At 35.2% G+C, this 18581-nt stretch overlaps 3 protein-coding genes and 1 non-coding gene across 9 annotated transcripts in view; 2 read left to right on the top strand and 2 right to left on the bottom strand.

The window, feature by feature from the left end:
- Positions 1–18581, top strand: part of LOC148304337 (uncharacterized) — a 101343-nt gene that overhangs the window by 74995 nt on the left and 7767 nt on the right. The gene's annotated exons all lie outside the window — the stretch shown is intronic.
- On the bottom strand, positions 5027–8134 carry SIFa (neuropeptide SIFamide). Of its 2 annotated transcripts, none has more exons than XM_088268451.1 (3): positions 7732–8134; positions 6425–6578; positions 5027–5877 (listed from the first exon to the last, which is right to left on the bottom strand). In XM_088268451.1, the coding sequence occupies exons 2-3, from the start codon at positions 6573–6575 to the stop codon at positions 5786–5788; spliced, it is 243 nt and encodes an 80-aa protein (XP_088124577.1). In that variant the 5' UTR covers positions 6576–6578; positions 7732–8134; the 3' UTR covers positions 5027–5785. The 2 variants fall into 2 exon arrangements, with proteins under 2 accessions (XP_088124577.1, XP_088124576.1); XM_088268450.1 differs by having other exon boundaries at positions 7736–7929.
- TRNAK-UUU (transfer RNA lysine (anticodon UUU)) lies at positions 10217–10289 on the top strand. The gene has a single exon. It is a non-coding gene; the product is annotated as a tRNA-Lys (tRNA).
- Positions 14781–18581, bottom strand: part of LOC148304335 (uncharacterized) — a 33642-nt gene continuing 29841 nt past the window's right edge. For all 3 annotated transcript variants that reach the window (XM_088268467.1, XM_088268469.1, XM_088268468.1), the window contains one exon: positions 14781–18358. In XM_088268467.1, the coding sequence (XP_088124593.1) occupies positions 16739–18358 (1620 nt within the window). In that variant the 3' untranslated portion in view covers positions 14781–16738. The remainder of the gene's footprint in view (positions 18359–18581) is intronic.

Genomic DNA, 18581 nt, shown 5'->3' with positions numbered 1-18581 from the left:
TTCGATTCCCAGGGGGGTTCAAATAAATATTTGTGATTTTTCACTAATATTTATTCAATATTACCCTGAACTGGTTCCAGAAGCGGAGGGCTGATCACCTTTCCTTCATGTGTAAACGATCAAGATAACACTGCGTTATATGTCGCAGTGCCCTATGCACCATTGGGGTGCGGATAAGGGTTTTATTTTATTATTATAAATAGGTTATTATTCCTAACGATGAATATTGGATTCAACATACTAGCAGTTTTCAAACCTTTATGGCAACGGATACTTTTGAAAGATATTTTATGATAAAATATTTTAGAACCTTATAATTATAACACTTTTTATTGTATATTAAAAAGCATTATATGATTTTTTGATTCGGCATTAACTTTGTTGAATGACATGTTGATTATTTTTTTAAAAATACCACTTTAATGAGTTTTATTTATATATGACTAGTTTCGAAAACATGCCCCATACGCGGCTGACATAAGCGTTTGTGTTTTTACATTGCTCCAAGTTTCCAACCTCAGTTCAACTCAGAGGGATTTTTTCATGGTGTGTAAACTTTGGATAAAATAATACGTCAATCCTTGGCCTTATGACATCTGTTGAAATATCTGACTAATAATTTGTAACATCACAAGGATAAATAAAAGAACAGATCCCTGATTTTTCTTGCGGTCGGTAATCAGTCCGCGCCATAATTATGCCCTATATCTGTCTCACTCTAGACGCTACGCATCGCCAGTGGGTAAGAGTGACACACGATGCGTGCTTTGATTTATTTATGTTACGATCTTATTTGTTTATATTACGATATATTTCAAGAATAATGTGACACAAGTATATGATGGAGTACCAAAAAGGCACAATGAATCCCATTGAACGTTTTTGTTTAGGAAAATAAATCGTTTCTTAACTAAATACATGATAAAAGTAATCATTTAAAAAATGGCGAAATACCGCCGCGCACGGGCGTCTCTTAGAAACAAAGATAATGCGGTTAAAAGGTTAAAGATGTTTTCAACTAGTTAAATAAGTTTTAATTTTTACCGGAAGATGAAAACATCTGCAAGTTTTCAAAACTAGTCGTATATATAAATAAAACTAATTTTTAAAAAATAATTAAAAAACATTGTTAACTTTGTGGTATGGTAATATTACACTCTCCTTATCATTCATAGTTCACTTTGTGTAATACCACTTAAAAGGCGCCGTGGCGTAGTCGGGTAGACGCTCGACTACAAAACTGGCGTCGCAGGTTCAATACCCGCCAATTGCAAAATGAATTCTAGACAGATTTATTTTCAATTGGTCTGGGTGTTTGTGATGTGTTTTTCACATTTACCTTCCCTATCCTTGCTATCCTACCTGCAGACAAGCATCTAAAATAGACGCTTTGCGGGTTATTCCTTTAAAAACAAAAAAAAATTATTACTATTTCGTGGGTGTATTGTCAAAAAACGTTAACTCAAAAATATGCAATTTTGACTTAATGATGCAGTATTATAAAAGATGAAGAATATGGAAGTCTGGGCATTTACGGGGCTGACGACCGTCATAGGCTGGTTTAAGTGATCACTTTACACACGTGTTTACATCTCACCAATAGATGTCTCTAGTGAAGTTCTAGTGATTCAAGAACAAGGTTTCTAAATTGGTTCATATATATAGAACTTCCAAGAATTTAAGTAGTGTGGTTGTCAATAATGGGTAGAATTTGTGAATGTTACACGTATGTAAAGTGATCACTTAACCCAGCCTATGACGGTTGTCAGCCCCGTATATGCCCAGACTTTCATATTCTTCTTCATCTTTGATGAGATGTCAAAAAATAATATGGAAATAACTCCTGTAATTGGAGATAATCCAGATTTTGTGAACAACTATTTGGACACACTCAAAATGTTACAGTATTATAAAGTTTTCAATGTTCTTTAAACTGGCAAAATACACTAAGTAGTTTGAAGTGTCATATATATCGCCCACTCCTTTCAAGAACGTCATAAATCAAAAAACTTGATTTTTCAGGAGAACGTTTTTAAAGTTTAGCAATATAATACAATGTATTAAAAATGAATATCAAGCCACTTATTGAACTTTTTACTGTGCAGCAGATCTTTTTAGGTAAAACCTGAAGGTTTTTTCTCCATTTGAAAAATATTTAGTATAGTTAAAAAAATAATTAAACAATACGTTTTCTTCAAATTGCGAAAACAACACTTTCTGCCCTGTAGCGGGTAAATATTAAGTTAAAAATATGCCGCTTTTGCTGGGATATAGTACATTTTCTGGGCATTCTGAAAACATGCACAACTGGAAATTGACGATTTTTGATTTATGACGTTCTTGAAAGGAGTGAGCGATATCTGGTTTTAAAAGTAAATTCACCTTTAAGTTTAATAGCTAAGTTAAATTTATTCAGGCTAAAAGCATTAAATGACAGGGATTATTTAAACAGGGATTTTAGAGTTAACGTTTTTTTGCCAGTATACCCACGATTTGTAAGATGTAATATTTTTTGTAGAACAAAAATAAAAAAATCAACAGATATTATTTGAGTTGAAATATTGTTGAAATTTTAACCCAAATTTAAGCACATTTTGGTTGTTCAGTTAAAAATTCAACCTTTGTACGAATCAACCGGGATTTGTTGATTCGTTGACGAATGTTGACAAATCCAAAGTTTCAATATTTTTGAAACGCAATTTGTATTTTTATAAATCAGAGTTTGCATTTTTATCGTATTTTATTACATTTTTTATGTATTTTTATAAAAATAAATATTTGAAAAAAAAGGTTTATTATTATTTCAAAAGTTGCCTCACCTTGTCTTGACCACCTTGCCTTCACGAAATTAACTATCAAGTTAACATTGCATCAATTCAATACTGCTTCATTCAGTTTTAATTTTTTTAAATTTTTGTATTTATTAGTTGCCTTAGAAAATTCTCCTTGCCTATTATTATTATTATTATTATTATTTTGTCCGCTTCCGTAGCGTAATGGTCAGCACGCTCGGCTACCGTACTGGAGGTCCCGGGTTCGATTCCCAGGGGGTCAAATAAATATAAGTGATTTTTTCACTTTAATATTTATTCAATATCACCCTGGACTGGTACCTGAAGCGGAGGGCTGATCACCTTTCCTTTGTGTGTTAACGATCGAGATAACACTGCCTTTATATAATGCAGTGCCCTATGCACCATTGGGGTGCGGATAAGGGTTTATTATTATTAATCCGTAGTGTAATGGTCCGCCTCCGTAGTGTAATGGTAAGCGCGCTCGGCTACCATTCTGGAGGTCCCGGGATCGATTCCCAGGGGGGGTCAAATAAATATAAGTGATTTTTTCACTCTTATATTTATTCAATATTACCCTGGACTGGTACCGGAAGCGGAGGGCTGATCACCTTTCCTTCGTGTGTAAACGATCGAGATAACACTTCATTTATATGACGCAGTGCCCTATGCACCATTGGGGTGCGGATAAGGGTTTGAATGAATTATTTTTTTTAAATTGAATGGAATTAATTTATAGTTTAATAATAAGTCCATCATATTTTATAATTCAGTAATATTATTAAATAACTTGACATTGGATTTTGCCAAATAAAATTTATTGCTTTTGAGCAATAAATTTTATATGCAACACCATTATATATTTTAAAAAATGAAGGATTTAAAGCATATTTAGTTTATATGTCTCGATAATTGATAAAATGATAGTGGATGGTGTATAGTTCGTAATATTATTTATTTATTTATCTGGAAAACCAACAGAATATTAACAAAAGATAACAAAATATAATGCAATTAAATAAAATAAAATTCCAATTACGGGTTTTCACTTAAAAGTAATTTAAAAAATAATAAATAAAACCCTTATCCGCACCCCAATGGTGCATAGGGCACTGCGTAATACAAACGCAGTGTTATTTTGATCGTTTACACATGAAGGAAAGGTGATCAGCCCTCCGCTTCAGGTACCAGTCCAAGGTAATATTGAATAAATAGTACATTGAAAAAATCACTTATATTTATTTTACCCCCTTTGGGAATCGAACCCGGGACCTCCATAACGGTAGCCGAGTGTTGACGGGAATAGGGAAGGATGCAAAGAGAACAAAGATTAACTTTTAATTGAGTTTATTTAATAACAATATACGTGTTTTTCTAATCGACCGACCACTGTCGTATATCCTCTTATTCGCTCTGCGCCGCTCTCTTGCGCACCTCTGCTTGCTTACATCCGACGCCCACAGATGGCGGTATACAATGTTTTCATTGCTTAAATCTAACACCGAGCGTGCTGACCATTACACTACGGAGGCGAACAGAATTTAAAAAAAGTAAAGTATAAGTATAACCATATAGCATTGTGCGTGTCTATGTGTGTGGGTGTGTGTGTAAGAGGGTGTGTGTCTATGTGTGTGGGTGTGTGTGTGTGTTTTGAATGATTCTAGTAGGAACATACAGTGCAGAGAAGCATAGTTTTCAAAGACCCTGAGAGGACAATATGCTCACCATTCGACTTTTCAACACAGATTTTCCGCAATTGCATTATAAATGAAAAAAGTTGATCCCTAAAAAAAACAAAACAAACAATGCTTCGTTCAATTGCAGTGCCCTTTGCACCATTTAGGCGAAGATAGGACCCGAAGAATAAGTCTATGGTAGAAAAAACTAACTAACTAACTAACCATCACGCCGCTTCCCCGCATGGGTAGGCAGAGAGAATAGAGCGCCACACCACTCTGTCCTTGCAAACATTCTTCGCCTCTTCCACGTTCATGCATCTCCTCATACATACCCGCCGATTGTTACGACTCCTAACCTGACCACTTTCAAGTATTTGGCATACCTGATCGTGCCATGTTTTTCTCGGTCTAACAAAAAAAAAGGTAAAACAAATTTATGAGGTGAATGTTAGCGGGAAAAGAAGCAGAGGAAGTCTATGGTAGAAACTTTGGAAAAAAGTTGTGTTGGGAAAATGATGTAGGAAAAATGGGGCTCCAATACAAAAAGTCACATAATTTTGCGATATATATCAATTTATTTCAATATTCAGACAATAGCCTTTTTTACAATTTGTCTATAAATATCAAATATCTACGAAAAAATCTACACACAATTTTATATAGTGTTGATTTAAATTTCTGATTATACGTTACTTGGAAAATGAGGAAGATATTTTTTAAATTGAAGAAAGTTTTAATATTTTTATATATATATTTACCAGCCACTTTGGATTATATTTTGCATTTAATAACATAGAAATCAATGGGATATTGCAATGAAGGCTTTATGCTTTATATTATACTACAATAACACCGATTATATTGTCATGCCAGCCATGTCAGTGAGTTTCGTTATTCCTAAACGCGCCAAGGTTCAATTTCGCCATTTTGAATCTGCCTTTTGAAAATCGTTGCAAACAACTAATGATTCGAATGGACTTGAATGATATTTAAAAAAATAATCGAGTATTTATAATGTCTAGTATCAAAATATAAAAATAGGAATTTAAAATATAAATCAATGACATAAAAGTTAATTTAGATGACTCAATTATAACTGTTGAAAAGTTCAGCACGTTAAAAAATCTATTTAGGTACGAAAGTACCTACTTAGAATTATTACTAGACTCATTTTATACACTGGCAACAAAACCTTTTTACAAGGTCCAAAAACCATAGATAATTTGGAGCGCTTTATTCAAATTTCAAACAGCTGTCAACGTTGAAAGAAAATCAAAATGGCGGTCGTGTAAGGTAAAAAGTTCGTCGTTTCGTCTACTTGTTTTCTTGCACAGGGAACCACGACTGGCAAGCTTCGTTAGCGATTTCACACATGGCTGACAGCGCCTTGCCGGCGTTTTCGTAATCTGCAAAAAACAAGACATATATGTAGGTAAAAACAAGACATCTATGTACGAGTATGTAAGTGCCAATTCCCAAAACAGTCTAAACGACTGCTGAAGACTGATACAGTAAATCAGTACGTTAAATACTTGGGTGTAGACCCAATAAATAACCAATGAATGATCGACGGGTATGTATGAGGTGATGCATGAATGTGGAAGAGGCGAAGACTGTTTGAAAGGTCTAGATCAGTATTTCTCAAAGTGGGCGTTCTAGAAGACTTTTACAGGGCATAAGATGCTCAAAGCGACAGATAGAAGTGCTTAGAAGTAATATTACCCTGGATCTGGTCCCTGCCTTGCCTTCATGTAAGTAATGATCAAGATAACTCTGTGTGAATACGATGCAGTGCCCTATGCATCATTGGGTGCGGATAAGGGTAAGAAGAAGAATTCTTCTTCTTTCTCAGCCGTTTCTCCACTGTTGGATGTAGGCCTCTTCTATTTTTTTCCAGACTTGTAGCATGTCTATCTATACCTTGATTTTTTTTAAATGAACGATTTGTTATACCTATTGGGTTTCCCCTCTTGCCGAAGATGGAGCCGTTGAAGGGGGGCTTCCTGTAGGTGGCGTCTCCCCCGGACACCATACTGAGAACCACGAACGCCACCAGCAGCGCGCACACTGCACCATGGACCAACGACTTGCTGATTCCGAACATTTTCTATGGTGAAAAGATCACAAGACAATTAGACATTTTCTATGGTGAAAAAAATCACAAGAGAAGCAGTATTGTCCTTATCTAACTAACTAACTAACTAACCATCACGCCGCTTCCCCGCAGGGGTAGACAGAGAGAATAGAGCGCCACACCACTCTGTCTTGCAAACATTCTTCGCCTCTTCCACGTTCAAGCATCTCCTCATACATACCCGCCGATTGTTACGACTCCTAACCTGACCACTTTGTATTTGGCATAACTGATCGTGCCATGTTTTTCTCGGTATTCCTCTGTTTCTTTTCCCATGTTATCGAATGTTATCATTCGCCTCATATTTTTTTTTACCGTTCTTTCCTCACTCATTCGTTCTACATGTCCAAACCATCTCAACACACCTTTTTTAATTTTATCGATAATGCTTATCTCAGCTTTGCATTCCTTCCTTAATTCACTATTCGCACATCTATCATACATCGTTTTGTCGCACATTCTTCTGAGAGATCGCATTTCGACTGCATTCAGTCTACTTTCATCCTTCTTTTGCCAACTCCATGTTTCACTTCCATACATTAGGGTCGGAACCAGGACTTATTGTCCTTGTCGAAATCTGAAAAGAGAAATAAGGGGATGACATGACATAAACTTTTTAATATAAGTTTTACTTAGTAAATACCACTATTTTACCAGTGTTTTTTTTCACTCAAAAATTGATTTAATATTACCTTGGACTGGTATCTGAAGCGAAGGACTGAACACCCTTCCTTTATGTCTTAACGATCAAGATAAAACTGCGTTTATATGATGCAGTGCCCTATGCACCATTGGGGTGCGGATAAGGGTTTAAATGAATGAAATACCACTTTTTCTTAAAATCTTCTGTGACACGTGTTTCAATGCGTTCCGCATCATTTTCAAACACCGTATGTGAAGCTTAGTCCAAATTTTAGAGTTGGGTCCTTGGGACGTTGAAGGGTGAAAAGGGGATAGGAGCTGTTTCCTATTTTTTGGTATTTTTTTAAAGGGTAGGTGTTTTTTTAAAAAAAGGTACCTACTTACGTGTCGAGAAATGGCGGTATTTCCTTTTTGTAATATAATATGTAGGTACCTACTTACAATATGAGAAATGGAGATTTTTTTTAAATATGCAGGCACCTACTCACGTTTCGATGAAGTGATATTCTTCTTAGATCGGTTCTTGCTTGGGAAGCTGGTCACGAAGAACTGATACAGGCTCCGATTGGACCAGCCTATTTATACCCCGACCCGACAGCCCGAGGGATGGTCATTTACTCGCACACACCCCACAAGTGTGTGTCCGTACATGTGTGTGTGTGTAGGGGGAGGGGGTGTTATGGGTAGACGCCACACGGCGTAAATATTGGAACACGTATTGCGATAGTAATTTACTAGAAAAATGATAAGAGGAAAATATAGGGGTGAGAATCTCTTCAATACGTTTTAAAGGTTTATTTCGGCGGTCGGGGAACCGGGTAAATTACCCTAAATGGGGTAAAAACGTTTTTTTTAAGTAATTAGGATTTTTTTTATTTTTAGCAAAGCAAATATGTCGTCTTTTTGGTTGTCAAAAGTTGCGAAGGCTTCCAAAATTGCACAATAGGTGGCGGTAAATACGTTATTTATTGTAACTGCAGACAGTTGGTAGAATTCCATATTGAATTGTTGGGTAATATATCCAAAATAAAACACGGTTTTTGGATTGAATTCTTTTATTTATATACGTGTAAACATTTATTTATTTATATACGTGACGCATTTCGTATATACATAAATAAATGAAGAATTTAATCCAAAAAACCGTGTTTTATTTTGGACATATTACCCAACAAGGTAAATAAGTTGCTGCCATTTGCGACAACCTGCTTTTGTGGACAAGGCTTTTCCCACTCTAATGAACATAAAATCGAAGAACAGAAATCGATTAAACGTCGAAGACTGTATTCAAATTGCTCTTATATTTAAAAGTCACATTTTTGAAGTACATAACCCTTTCCGATCCCACAAAATTAAAAAAAAATCTAGGTAATAACTTTTGTCCTCTGCTCCACATACTGTTGTAATAGATACGAGTGACAAAAATGTAAGCTTGGAAATTAAATAAATAATACTAATGATGAAAATAATGTCCAATAACATCCGACATGGGACCTAAGAGCAAAAAACAGATGTCGAATGAGATTCGACATTAGACCAGTAAGGGTAATTATATCAAACATAAAGCAACATCATTTGGAGAAAAGCTGAAAAGGAAACATGAAAACCTGAATTTTGTTTGATCCAATTTTATATTTTTTTTGTTTTTCTATTACATACTTACTATTTTCTATAACTTTTTAAATATTTTCCTTGTAAATTAATTCAATAAATAATATTTATCGAAAATATACATTGATGGTCTTCTTTTCAAAATGGCCGGAAGGGGTAAGAGAAGGGAGGTGTATTATTTCGTTTTAATTATCCAAAATATGTACATTAAAAAAAAAATAAAGATGACTTATTTTTTATGGTAGAATATTCTTAAATTCAGCGACTCAAATATTTAATATTAGTTGTAAATATATTTCTCGAGAAATTTCAAAAGGCAAAAAAGTTTTATGTGTCATTATACGTTTAAACCAACCATTGAAATTGCATTCATGTACCTACTGATTTGATCAGAGAATATTGATTACTCTTAATTTATCACGGGGCTCGCCGACCCAAATCTAATATAACAAGGGGCTCGCGCGAGCCCTTCCGAGCCCCCTGCTACCCACCGCTGGTAATAGCGCAAAAACATTTTGGGGTAATGTTAAAAGTTCTCCGACCGCTGGTTTATTTGAAAAAAAAAATGCAGAAGACAGCGATGCCTCGCATAACGAACTACAAATGTTTTCATCAACAGGCTTCTCTAACGTAAACGATTTTGAGTTTGCAACATTTTTTGGGTGAGTGCAAATCCTTGTTCACAAATTTAGGTTTCTACATATACATAGGAGTTAGTTTTTACATTTTGGCATATCGCTCACTCCTTTCAAGAACATCATATATTAAAAAACTTGGTTTTTCAGGAGATCGTTTTTAAAGTTTAAAAATATAATAGAATGTATTAAAAATAAATATCAAGTCACTTATTGGACTTTTTACTGTGCAACAGATCTTTTTAGATAAAACCTGAATATTTTTTCTCCATTTGAAAAATATTTAGTATATTTTAAAAAAATAACTAAACAATACCTTTTCTTCAAAATGGAAAAACAACACTTCCTGTCATGTAGCGGGTAAATATTAAGTTTAAAATATGCCGCTTTTGCTGTGATATAGTACATTTTCTGGGCATTCCGAAAACGTGCACAACTGACGATTTTTGAAATATGACGTTGTTGAAAGGAGTGAGCGATATGTCGTTAAATATAAATACCCGGAAGAGGGGCAGGAGGAAGGATAAGTTTATCAAAGTTGTTAAATTTATTAACACAGTGTTATTATTCTGTATCTAGATATAATACATAGATGACACAAGTGATACACACTTGTAAAAGGCAAATAAAACCACACGACTCTGAGTAAACAAGATAACGAATTTACGTTTTAAATATGGCGGCCAACGGAACGGATGATCAATATTCGCACTCCCACCATGTGCCCGGATAGCTCAGTCGGTAGAGCATTGGACTTTTAATCCAAGGGTCCAGGGTTCAAGTCCCTGTTCGGGCGAAGTGCTTTTTTATTTTTATATTTCTCAAACGATTTTTCTACTCCAAAATGCAACACCAAGCAATTTCAGCAAAACTTCAAATATTTGGCAATCAAACATTTCAAAAAACTCCCTAAAGAAATAAAAAAATTGAAGATATCAAAATACGTAAGAAAAAAATTAAAACTCAATACATTTAAATCTTGAAAAAATATACAAAAAAAGACTACTATATCTTTTATTATATAACATTAAACCACGAGTGTAAGTCCCTCTCCAAGCACAAGAGCACAGTCTCTTTTATGGAGAGGCACAGCGAATCGAAATATAAAAGTTCTCCATATGTATAAATGATTCAAATGTATTATGTTATACATAAAAATGTTAATATATTAAATGAATAAAATAAAAAAAAAAATATATATATATATATATATATATATATATATATATATATATATATATATATATATATATATATATATATATATATATATTGTATAATATATCGTGGGTGTACTGGCAAAAAACGTTAACTCGAAAATATGCAATTTTGACTTAATGATACATTGTAATAAAGTTTTCAACGTTCTTTAAACTGGAAAAATACACGTGGTGTGGAAATGTCACATTTGTGTAGTTTCACAAGTGAATTCAACTTTAAGTTTAATAGCAGGTATTTTTTTCAGGCTAAAAGTTTTAAATAGCAGTGATTATTTAAACAGGGATTTTAGAGTTTACATTTTTTGCCAGTATACCCACGATATATATTTTTTTAAAGTTCGCCTCCGTAGTGTAATTTTCAGCATGCTCGGCTACCGTTCCGGAGGTCCCGGGTTTTATTCCCAGGAGGGGGGGGGTTCAAATAAATACAAGTGATTTTTTCACTCTAATATTTATCCAATTTTACCCTTGACTAATTTTTACCTGAAAGGCTGACGTTTCCTTCGTGTGTTAAGGATCGAGATAACACTGCGTTTATATGATGCAGTGCCCTATGCACCATTTGGGTGCGGATAAGGGTTTGAAGAAGAATATAATAGATACATATAAAAAGAAGAACACTTGCCTTCTTCAAGTATGTAAAATACTTGAAAATTGAAAGTCGAAATAATCGGTATGAATGAGGACATGTATGAATATAGAAGAGGCGAAAATTGTTTACAAATATTGATTGGTGGGGCGTTCTATTCTCTCTGCCTACCCCTGCGGGGAGCGGCGTGATGGTTAGTTAGTTACTTATCTATATAAATAAAAAGTAATTGTTAGTTTGTTTGTTCGAGACGCCTGAAAACTTGATTTAAAAATTATATACGGCTTATATAAAACGCGTGGCCGGGTACAGCTATTAATAATAATATAAATTGCGACAATAATCTCACGAAACTGCGCAGTTTCCAAAGCAATTATTTCTCTATGATGAAGGCGTGTATGTCGCTAGTTGAATTACCAAGTTGGCACTCGATCAAATTGCTCGAAAATGTGTCCGCAAACCCTTTTAGTGGCCGGAGAGCTCCGGAGACAATCTGTCGTCGGTGATTGCATTAGCTGTCAATTTTTCGCGCTAAATGACCACACGGAGGACGGCGGAACGGACGTTCAGTCGACAGATCCGGATGTAGGTCCAGAATCACAAATATTTTTATATTTTTTTTATTTCAATTTACTTTATTCTATCTTTTATATCTGTAGTGTAAAGGCAAAGGGGTATATCTGTCTCAGACCAAATTTTACAGGAGAGCAAAAACAAACTTGTGAAATTTAGTATTTTGTTCGGATGGCATATGTACATATCTTAATAAAAATAAATAAGTATTGCAAACTACAGCTATATCCTTTTGCCAGATTATGGAATACACTATTTTAGATATTTTGCGGAACAAACTAGAAAATGGAAAATTTGACAGATATACCCGTTTACCATTACACTACCGATATATGAACCAATTTCGAAACGTTGTTCTTGTCTCACTAGAACTTCACTACAGACATCTATTGGTGAGATGAGACTTCCATATTCTTCTTCACCTTTGATGAGATGTCAAAAATGATGTGAAAAATAACTCCTATAATTGGAGATATTCTACATCCCGTCGAACCAAATGGTCGCGAATCGACGCAGTGTTACATTGATCGTTAATTACATGAAGGCAAGATCAGTCTCGCGCTTCAGGTACCAGTCCAAGGTGATATTAATTAAATATTTTAGTCCACTGGCCAACTGGTTAAATCCAACTATCTACCCGTATAGCATACAATGGCGCATAGGGCACTGCATTTAATTGATTTCGTGTTAATTTTATCGGCACCATAACTCAAAAATAACACTAACACAACATTGTTATTTACAAAGGAAATCTCATATAATAAAATAACAACAATGTTAGTTTTTTCCACATTTATTTATTTGACCAGTGACCGGGTTTCGTAGTAACCGACATTATCAGACTGGTGATGTCGGTTACGACGTATATATATATATATGTATATATATATATATATATATATATATATATATATATATATATATATGTATATATATATATATATATATATATATATATATATATATATATATATATATATATATATATATATACTTATATATATATATATATATATATATATATATATATATATATATATATATATATATATATATATATATATATATATATATATATAAATACATATTTATATATATATCGTAGTCATACAGGAAAAAGTGACCAAGTGCATTGTTTTACAAATACGTAATCATTGACTATTTGACATCTTACTACGTTAATATTGCCCTGAAAAATCCCGAAAGATTTTAAACTTGGAAGTATAATATATTGACTAGTTAAAAATGACTAACTGCATTGGTGTTTATTTTCTTGCCAAGCAATAGTGACTTAAATGGCCCTCCTGAACTTTTTACGTTTTGGTAGTTGGTCACATTCTCCTGTACGACTACGATATATATATATATATATATATATATATATATATATATATATATATATATATATATATATATATATATATATATATACATAGCCCTCCGTGTATATTCGCGAAAACATTTTTCACTGTATTTAATTTACAACAATTTTGATATAAATATAATTTTTCACCCATACTAGGTCCGCCCCAGTCGCTTTGTTCGCCCAGAAAATCAAATTAAGCGGCTCTCAACGGGGGAATACGTTCCGATATACCCTGTTCCCGTTACCGAGTACCTACTTGTATAACAGCCGAGTGTGTTGTGTGGGGCGGTCGGTAATTCCGTTACGGGGAGTGATCGCAGTTTACCGAAACGTCCGAACGCGGCCCGTCCATCGCGCCGATAATGGAACCCCCACACGATATGAGAGGGAGTGTAATCGGATTTGAAAGTTGGACAAGAATAGGCCGATGTTTCGAAAATTCGAACTGAAAGGGACACTTTGCAGTACCTACTCTTGTGCGTAGCACTTACTTGGGATGTTTAATAAGTTAAGTACTATTTATGTTACACATATCGCTCACTCCTTTCAAGAACGTCATAAATCAAAAATCGTCAATTTTCAGTTGTGCGTGTTTTCTGAATGTCTAGAAAATGTACTATATCGCAGCAAAAGAGGCATATTTTTAACTTAATATTTACCCGCTACAGGGCAAAAAGTGTTGTTTTTGCATTTTGAAGAAAAGGTATTATTTAATTATTTTTTTAAAGATACTAAATATTTTTCAAATGGAGAAAAAACCTTCAGGCTTAAACTAAAAAGATCTGTTGCACAGTAAAAAGTTCAATAAGTGGCTTGATATTTATTTTTAATACATTGTATTATATTTAAAAAACTTGAAAAACGTTCTCCTGAAAAATCAAGTTTTTTTATTTATGACGTTCTTGAAAGTAGTGAGCGAAATATGGTTAATTTCTTCTTGGTTTCTCTACTAGGGAGTTATTTTACATGTTGACATCTCAACACAGAAGAAGAAGAATATGGAAGTCTGAGATTTACAGGGCTTTTGACCTGTAATAGGCTGGTCAAGTGATCACTTTACACACATGTAACATTTACTCATTTATTTTTCTTTTATGTACATAACAATTTATGTCAAATATTTCATAATACATATAATATATCGTAGTCGTACAGGAGAAAGTGACCAACTACCAAAACGTAAAATGTTCAGGAGGGCCATTTAAGTCACTATTACTTGGCAAGAAAATAAGCACCAATGCAGTTAGTCATTTTTAACAAGTCAATATATTATACTTCCAAGTTTAAAATCTTTTGGGATTTTTTCAGGGCAATATTAAGCTAGTAAAATATCAAATAGTCAATGATCACGTTTTTGTAAAAAAATGCTCTTTGTCACTTTCTCCTGCATGACTACGATATATTATAAGTTTAATTCCAACTTTTTTATATTTTTTAAGTACAAGCTGTATAATTCCCAAACAAATAAAATAATTTTTTGAGTGGGAAAGTGCATATAAAAAAGGGCAGAATATGTTTATGCAATGAAAACAGTTTACATATGGGAAAATTTCATTTATTGTCTGATGCAAGTTAGATAGGTACATCAATATAAATATACATCTGGGGTGTTGGTTCAGTGCCCAGTGGGACCATTCCCGAGAGATCCAAGGCAGGATACAAACTGCATAAAACTTCTTCTTCAAAATATGTGACCTTATTAATAATGACTTCATCCTCAATCTACGCATGAGAATTGTACAATGCTGCTTCTCTATGGCGTCCAAAGCTATGGGCTCTCACCCAAGCTACCACAAACTAGATTGGAGCATTTTAAATGCAGTGTTATAGAATGTAGACTGAATGCAGTCGAAATGCGATCTCTCAGAAGAATGTGCGACAAAACGATGTATGATAGATGTGCGAATAGTGAAATAAGGAAGGAATGCAAAGCTGAGATAAGCATTATCGGTAAAATTAAGAAAGGTGTGTTGAGATGGTTTGGACATGTAGAACGAATGAGTGAGGAAAGAAAGATATAACAAATTTATTAGGTGAATGTAAGTGGAAAAAGGAGCAGAGGAAGACCGAGAAAAACATGGCACGATCAGGTATGCCAAATACTTGAAAGTGGTCAGGTTAGGAGTCGTAACAATCGGCGGGTATGTATGAGGAGATGCATGAACGTGGAAGAGGCGAAGAAGGTTTGCAAGGACAGAGTGGTGTGGCATTCTATTCTCTCTGCCTACCCCTGCGGAGAAGCGGCGTGATGGTTAGTTAGTTATAGAATAATGCTCAAAATAACATGTCTTTATTAGTTTTTACAATTTTTTTTTTTTTTTATGAATACCGTGACAAAACATTAATTTACATTATGGGTTGACAGGTTCCAAACCATGATGTTTTATGAAGAATGCGAAAAGAGAAAAAAGTTGTAGACACTTTAGAGAAAAGGAAACTAGAGTACTTTGGCCATTTTATGAGAGAGAAATACATTATCGGACAGATTAATTGAAACAAAACATTTTTTTCGTATTTTCAACACCCTCTACAAAAATGTTTTGGGGGTGTTCCTCGTATTATGGACCAGGGCTGCTTCTTTCAGTGACTGAGATGATGAATAGCGAGGAGTATCACCCAATTCTACTGGAAAAGAATTACTTTACTAGAGATACAGAAACGAAGGTCAAATGGTAATGGAATATTTCAGCAGGATTTAACCCTCTGCCACAAATACAAAAAAAATGATGTAATTTTTCACACAAAAACAATGAACTGTGTTGGACTGGTCAGGAATTTTGCCAGACATAAACCTAATTGAAAATCTATCGGCAATCTGTAAGAATCGGCTCTCCAAAATTGATTGCACTACGGTGGAACAGCTCATTTTTTCCATAATTCAGGTATGGTTTCGAGACAAAAAAAATAGCATCCAGGTGCCAAAACCTTATATAATAGATGCCAAGAAGAGTAATATCTTTGATTGAGCCCAAATGAGATCAAATTTAATATTAATTTGTGATATAACTAATAAACAAAAGATTTTACAAAGCTTTTTACAAAAATACAACAAAAAATGTTTTATTTAAATTAATCTGTTTGATACTGTATAAAGTAATACATATGATATTACAAGGCAAAGTAGAAGGTAAACGCAGCATAGGAAGAAGGGGTACGTCCTGGCTTCACGACTTGAGAGAGTAGTTCCATTGCAGCACTGGGACACCGCTCAGAGCGACTGCAGACTGACACGATGATTGCCAACCTTCAGCGTGGAGTAATCGACCCGTTGTATGAGGGGAGAGAAATAGCAAGTAATAGGTATTGCATTACAAGGCCGCGTGGAAGGTAAACGCAGCATAGGAAGAAGGCGTATATCCTGGCTTGACAACTTGGGAGAAAGGTTCCACTGTAGCACTAGGATGCTGTTTAGATCGGCTGCAGATAAAATAGAGGCACGACAAGAAATAGAAAATATTATCTTTATTTACATCAGAATAGTATACGTTATACTTAAATCAACTTGTCGCAACTCTCATTTCGTACGGTTGAGTATTTCCATCCTTGTTGGGGTCACCGTTGGGTGCATTTCTTGCAACATTAGTATGGAGGTTGGGAGAGTTCGCCATCGGACTAGGCAAGTCGTCATAGCTCTGTCTAGAAATAGGTGAAACGTTGCTGATATCGTTGGCCAATTGATTGTGGTACGGCGAAATTGGAGCCATGTGTCTCGTCATATCCATTGCCGGCAGACTTCTGGATTGATGCCCGTAGTTTTGGATGCCGGACGGGCCGAACATCCGCTGTTGTAGGTCCCGGAAGAAATTGTGCGGTGTCAAAGGATAGTGCGCGCTTCTATTTTGAAGATCGGGATTTGAGAAGTCCCGTACGCCCATCGGGGATTGAACATTGTAATCCCGGATGTTTTGATGGTGAAACGCTCGAACATTGGTCTGTCGCATCAGATCCGTGGGATATTTCTTTTCCGAACTGTCCACATAGTTCTTGCTTTCATCTAGGTATTTGCGTTCGTTTGTATGGTCCCTCGGATGAACTGACGCCACATTTTGTCGCTGCGCGGCGTGTAAACTATGATTCGGGTAGTCCAATTGTTCCGGAGGAGGACGCTGCGTAGTCTGTCGATGTCCTGGTACTTTATCGGCGGTTTTAGGACCTAAGAACCAAGGATTCATATTATGTTCCTGCAGCTGGTGAAAGTTCTCGAATGGTCTCATCGATTCCTCGATGCTCCTGTAAGGGTTCGACTGCATCAGCCTGTTGTGTTGGTTCATGACCGCAACATTTTCGTTGTAAGGTAATCTGATGTAGGGATTTTCATACGTTGGTACATTTCTCTTCATATCAACACTGGCTGTCGACAAATCTTTGACTCTGGGGTCTTCAAAGGGCTGCGGAAGGTGGCGATCATCGGGATTCCTGACCACATCTGCCGCATCTGGATTCGAGGCTTCTTTCTTAAGAATATAACCATCTGAACTTGACTCTTTTCTGCCCCTTGTATGAATAGCCTGATGAGATTTTGCAGCATCCATTAAGGCGGGTTTTTCCTCTGATTTGTCAGGTTCACGATCCATTTCTGTATCTTTGACGGCAACATCTTTAGCAAAGAGATTCTTTGCTACATTTATTCTAACACCTTCCTTAGCAACTTTCTCACATTTTTCAAGAACGGCCTTATCCGATGTATCACTATTGTTAACTATTTGATCATTGACTTGAACGTCAGCTATTTTTAGAGCTGGCTTATCGATGACACTGGTTACTTCTTTAACTAAACTCTTTTTAGATCCTTCATTTGATTCTCTCTTGCTATCTTTAGCCGAAACTTCAATTGTAACCGTAGCTATTTGTTCATTTGATTTATTATCTACTTCATCAGAAGCTTCTTTTATCAAGTCATCCTTTTCTTCTATGATTTGATCATCAATTTTATTCTCATCCATTTGCTCATACCTTTTCTCATCATGAATATCTTCATTGCTTTCCGGTTCCACGGATTCCTTTTCTTCAAAAGCCTGTTCATGTTTTGGTGGATCTATATTGACAATGTCTCCAATGACCAGGACAATATGATCGTCTTTCAGATGCTTATTAAGCTTATCCTTTAACTCGAACACCTGGAAACAAAAGAAAAGAAATTATATTAGTATTTTTCTTCAAAGTCCGGAAGGTGTCCTATCTGGGGCATGTGCTAAGAGAAGACAAGTACAAGCTATTGCACCTAATAGAAGGTCGACAAGGCGTGGGCAGAAGGCAGATCTCCTGGCTCCGGAATATACGAGATTGGACGGGGATCAGTACTGTTTAGAGCTGCCCGAGACAAGGTCAATGGCTCTCAAG

Source organism: Brachycentrus maculatus, unplaced genomic scaffold (genome assembly GCF_059751285.1).
Source record: "Brachycentrus maculatus isolate JH-2025_06_01 unplaced genomic scaffold, ASM5975128v1 h1tg000324l, whole genome shotgun sequence".
NCBI classification, from domain to species: domain Eukaryota; kingdom Metazoa; phylum Arthropoda; class Insecta; order Trichoptera; family Brachycentridae; genus Brachycentrus; species Brachycentrus maculatus.
This window is presented reverse-complemented; position numbering and strand designations above follow the sequence as displayed.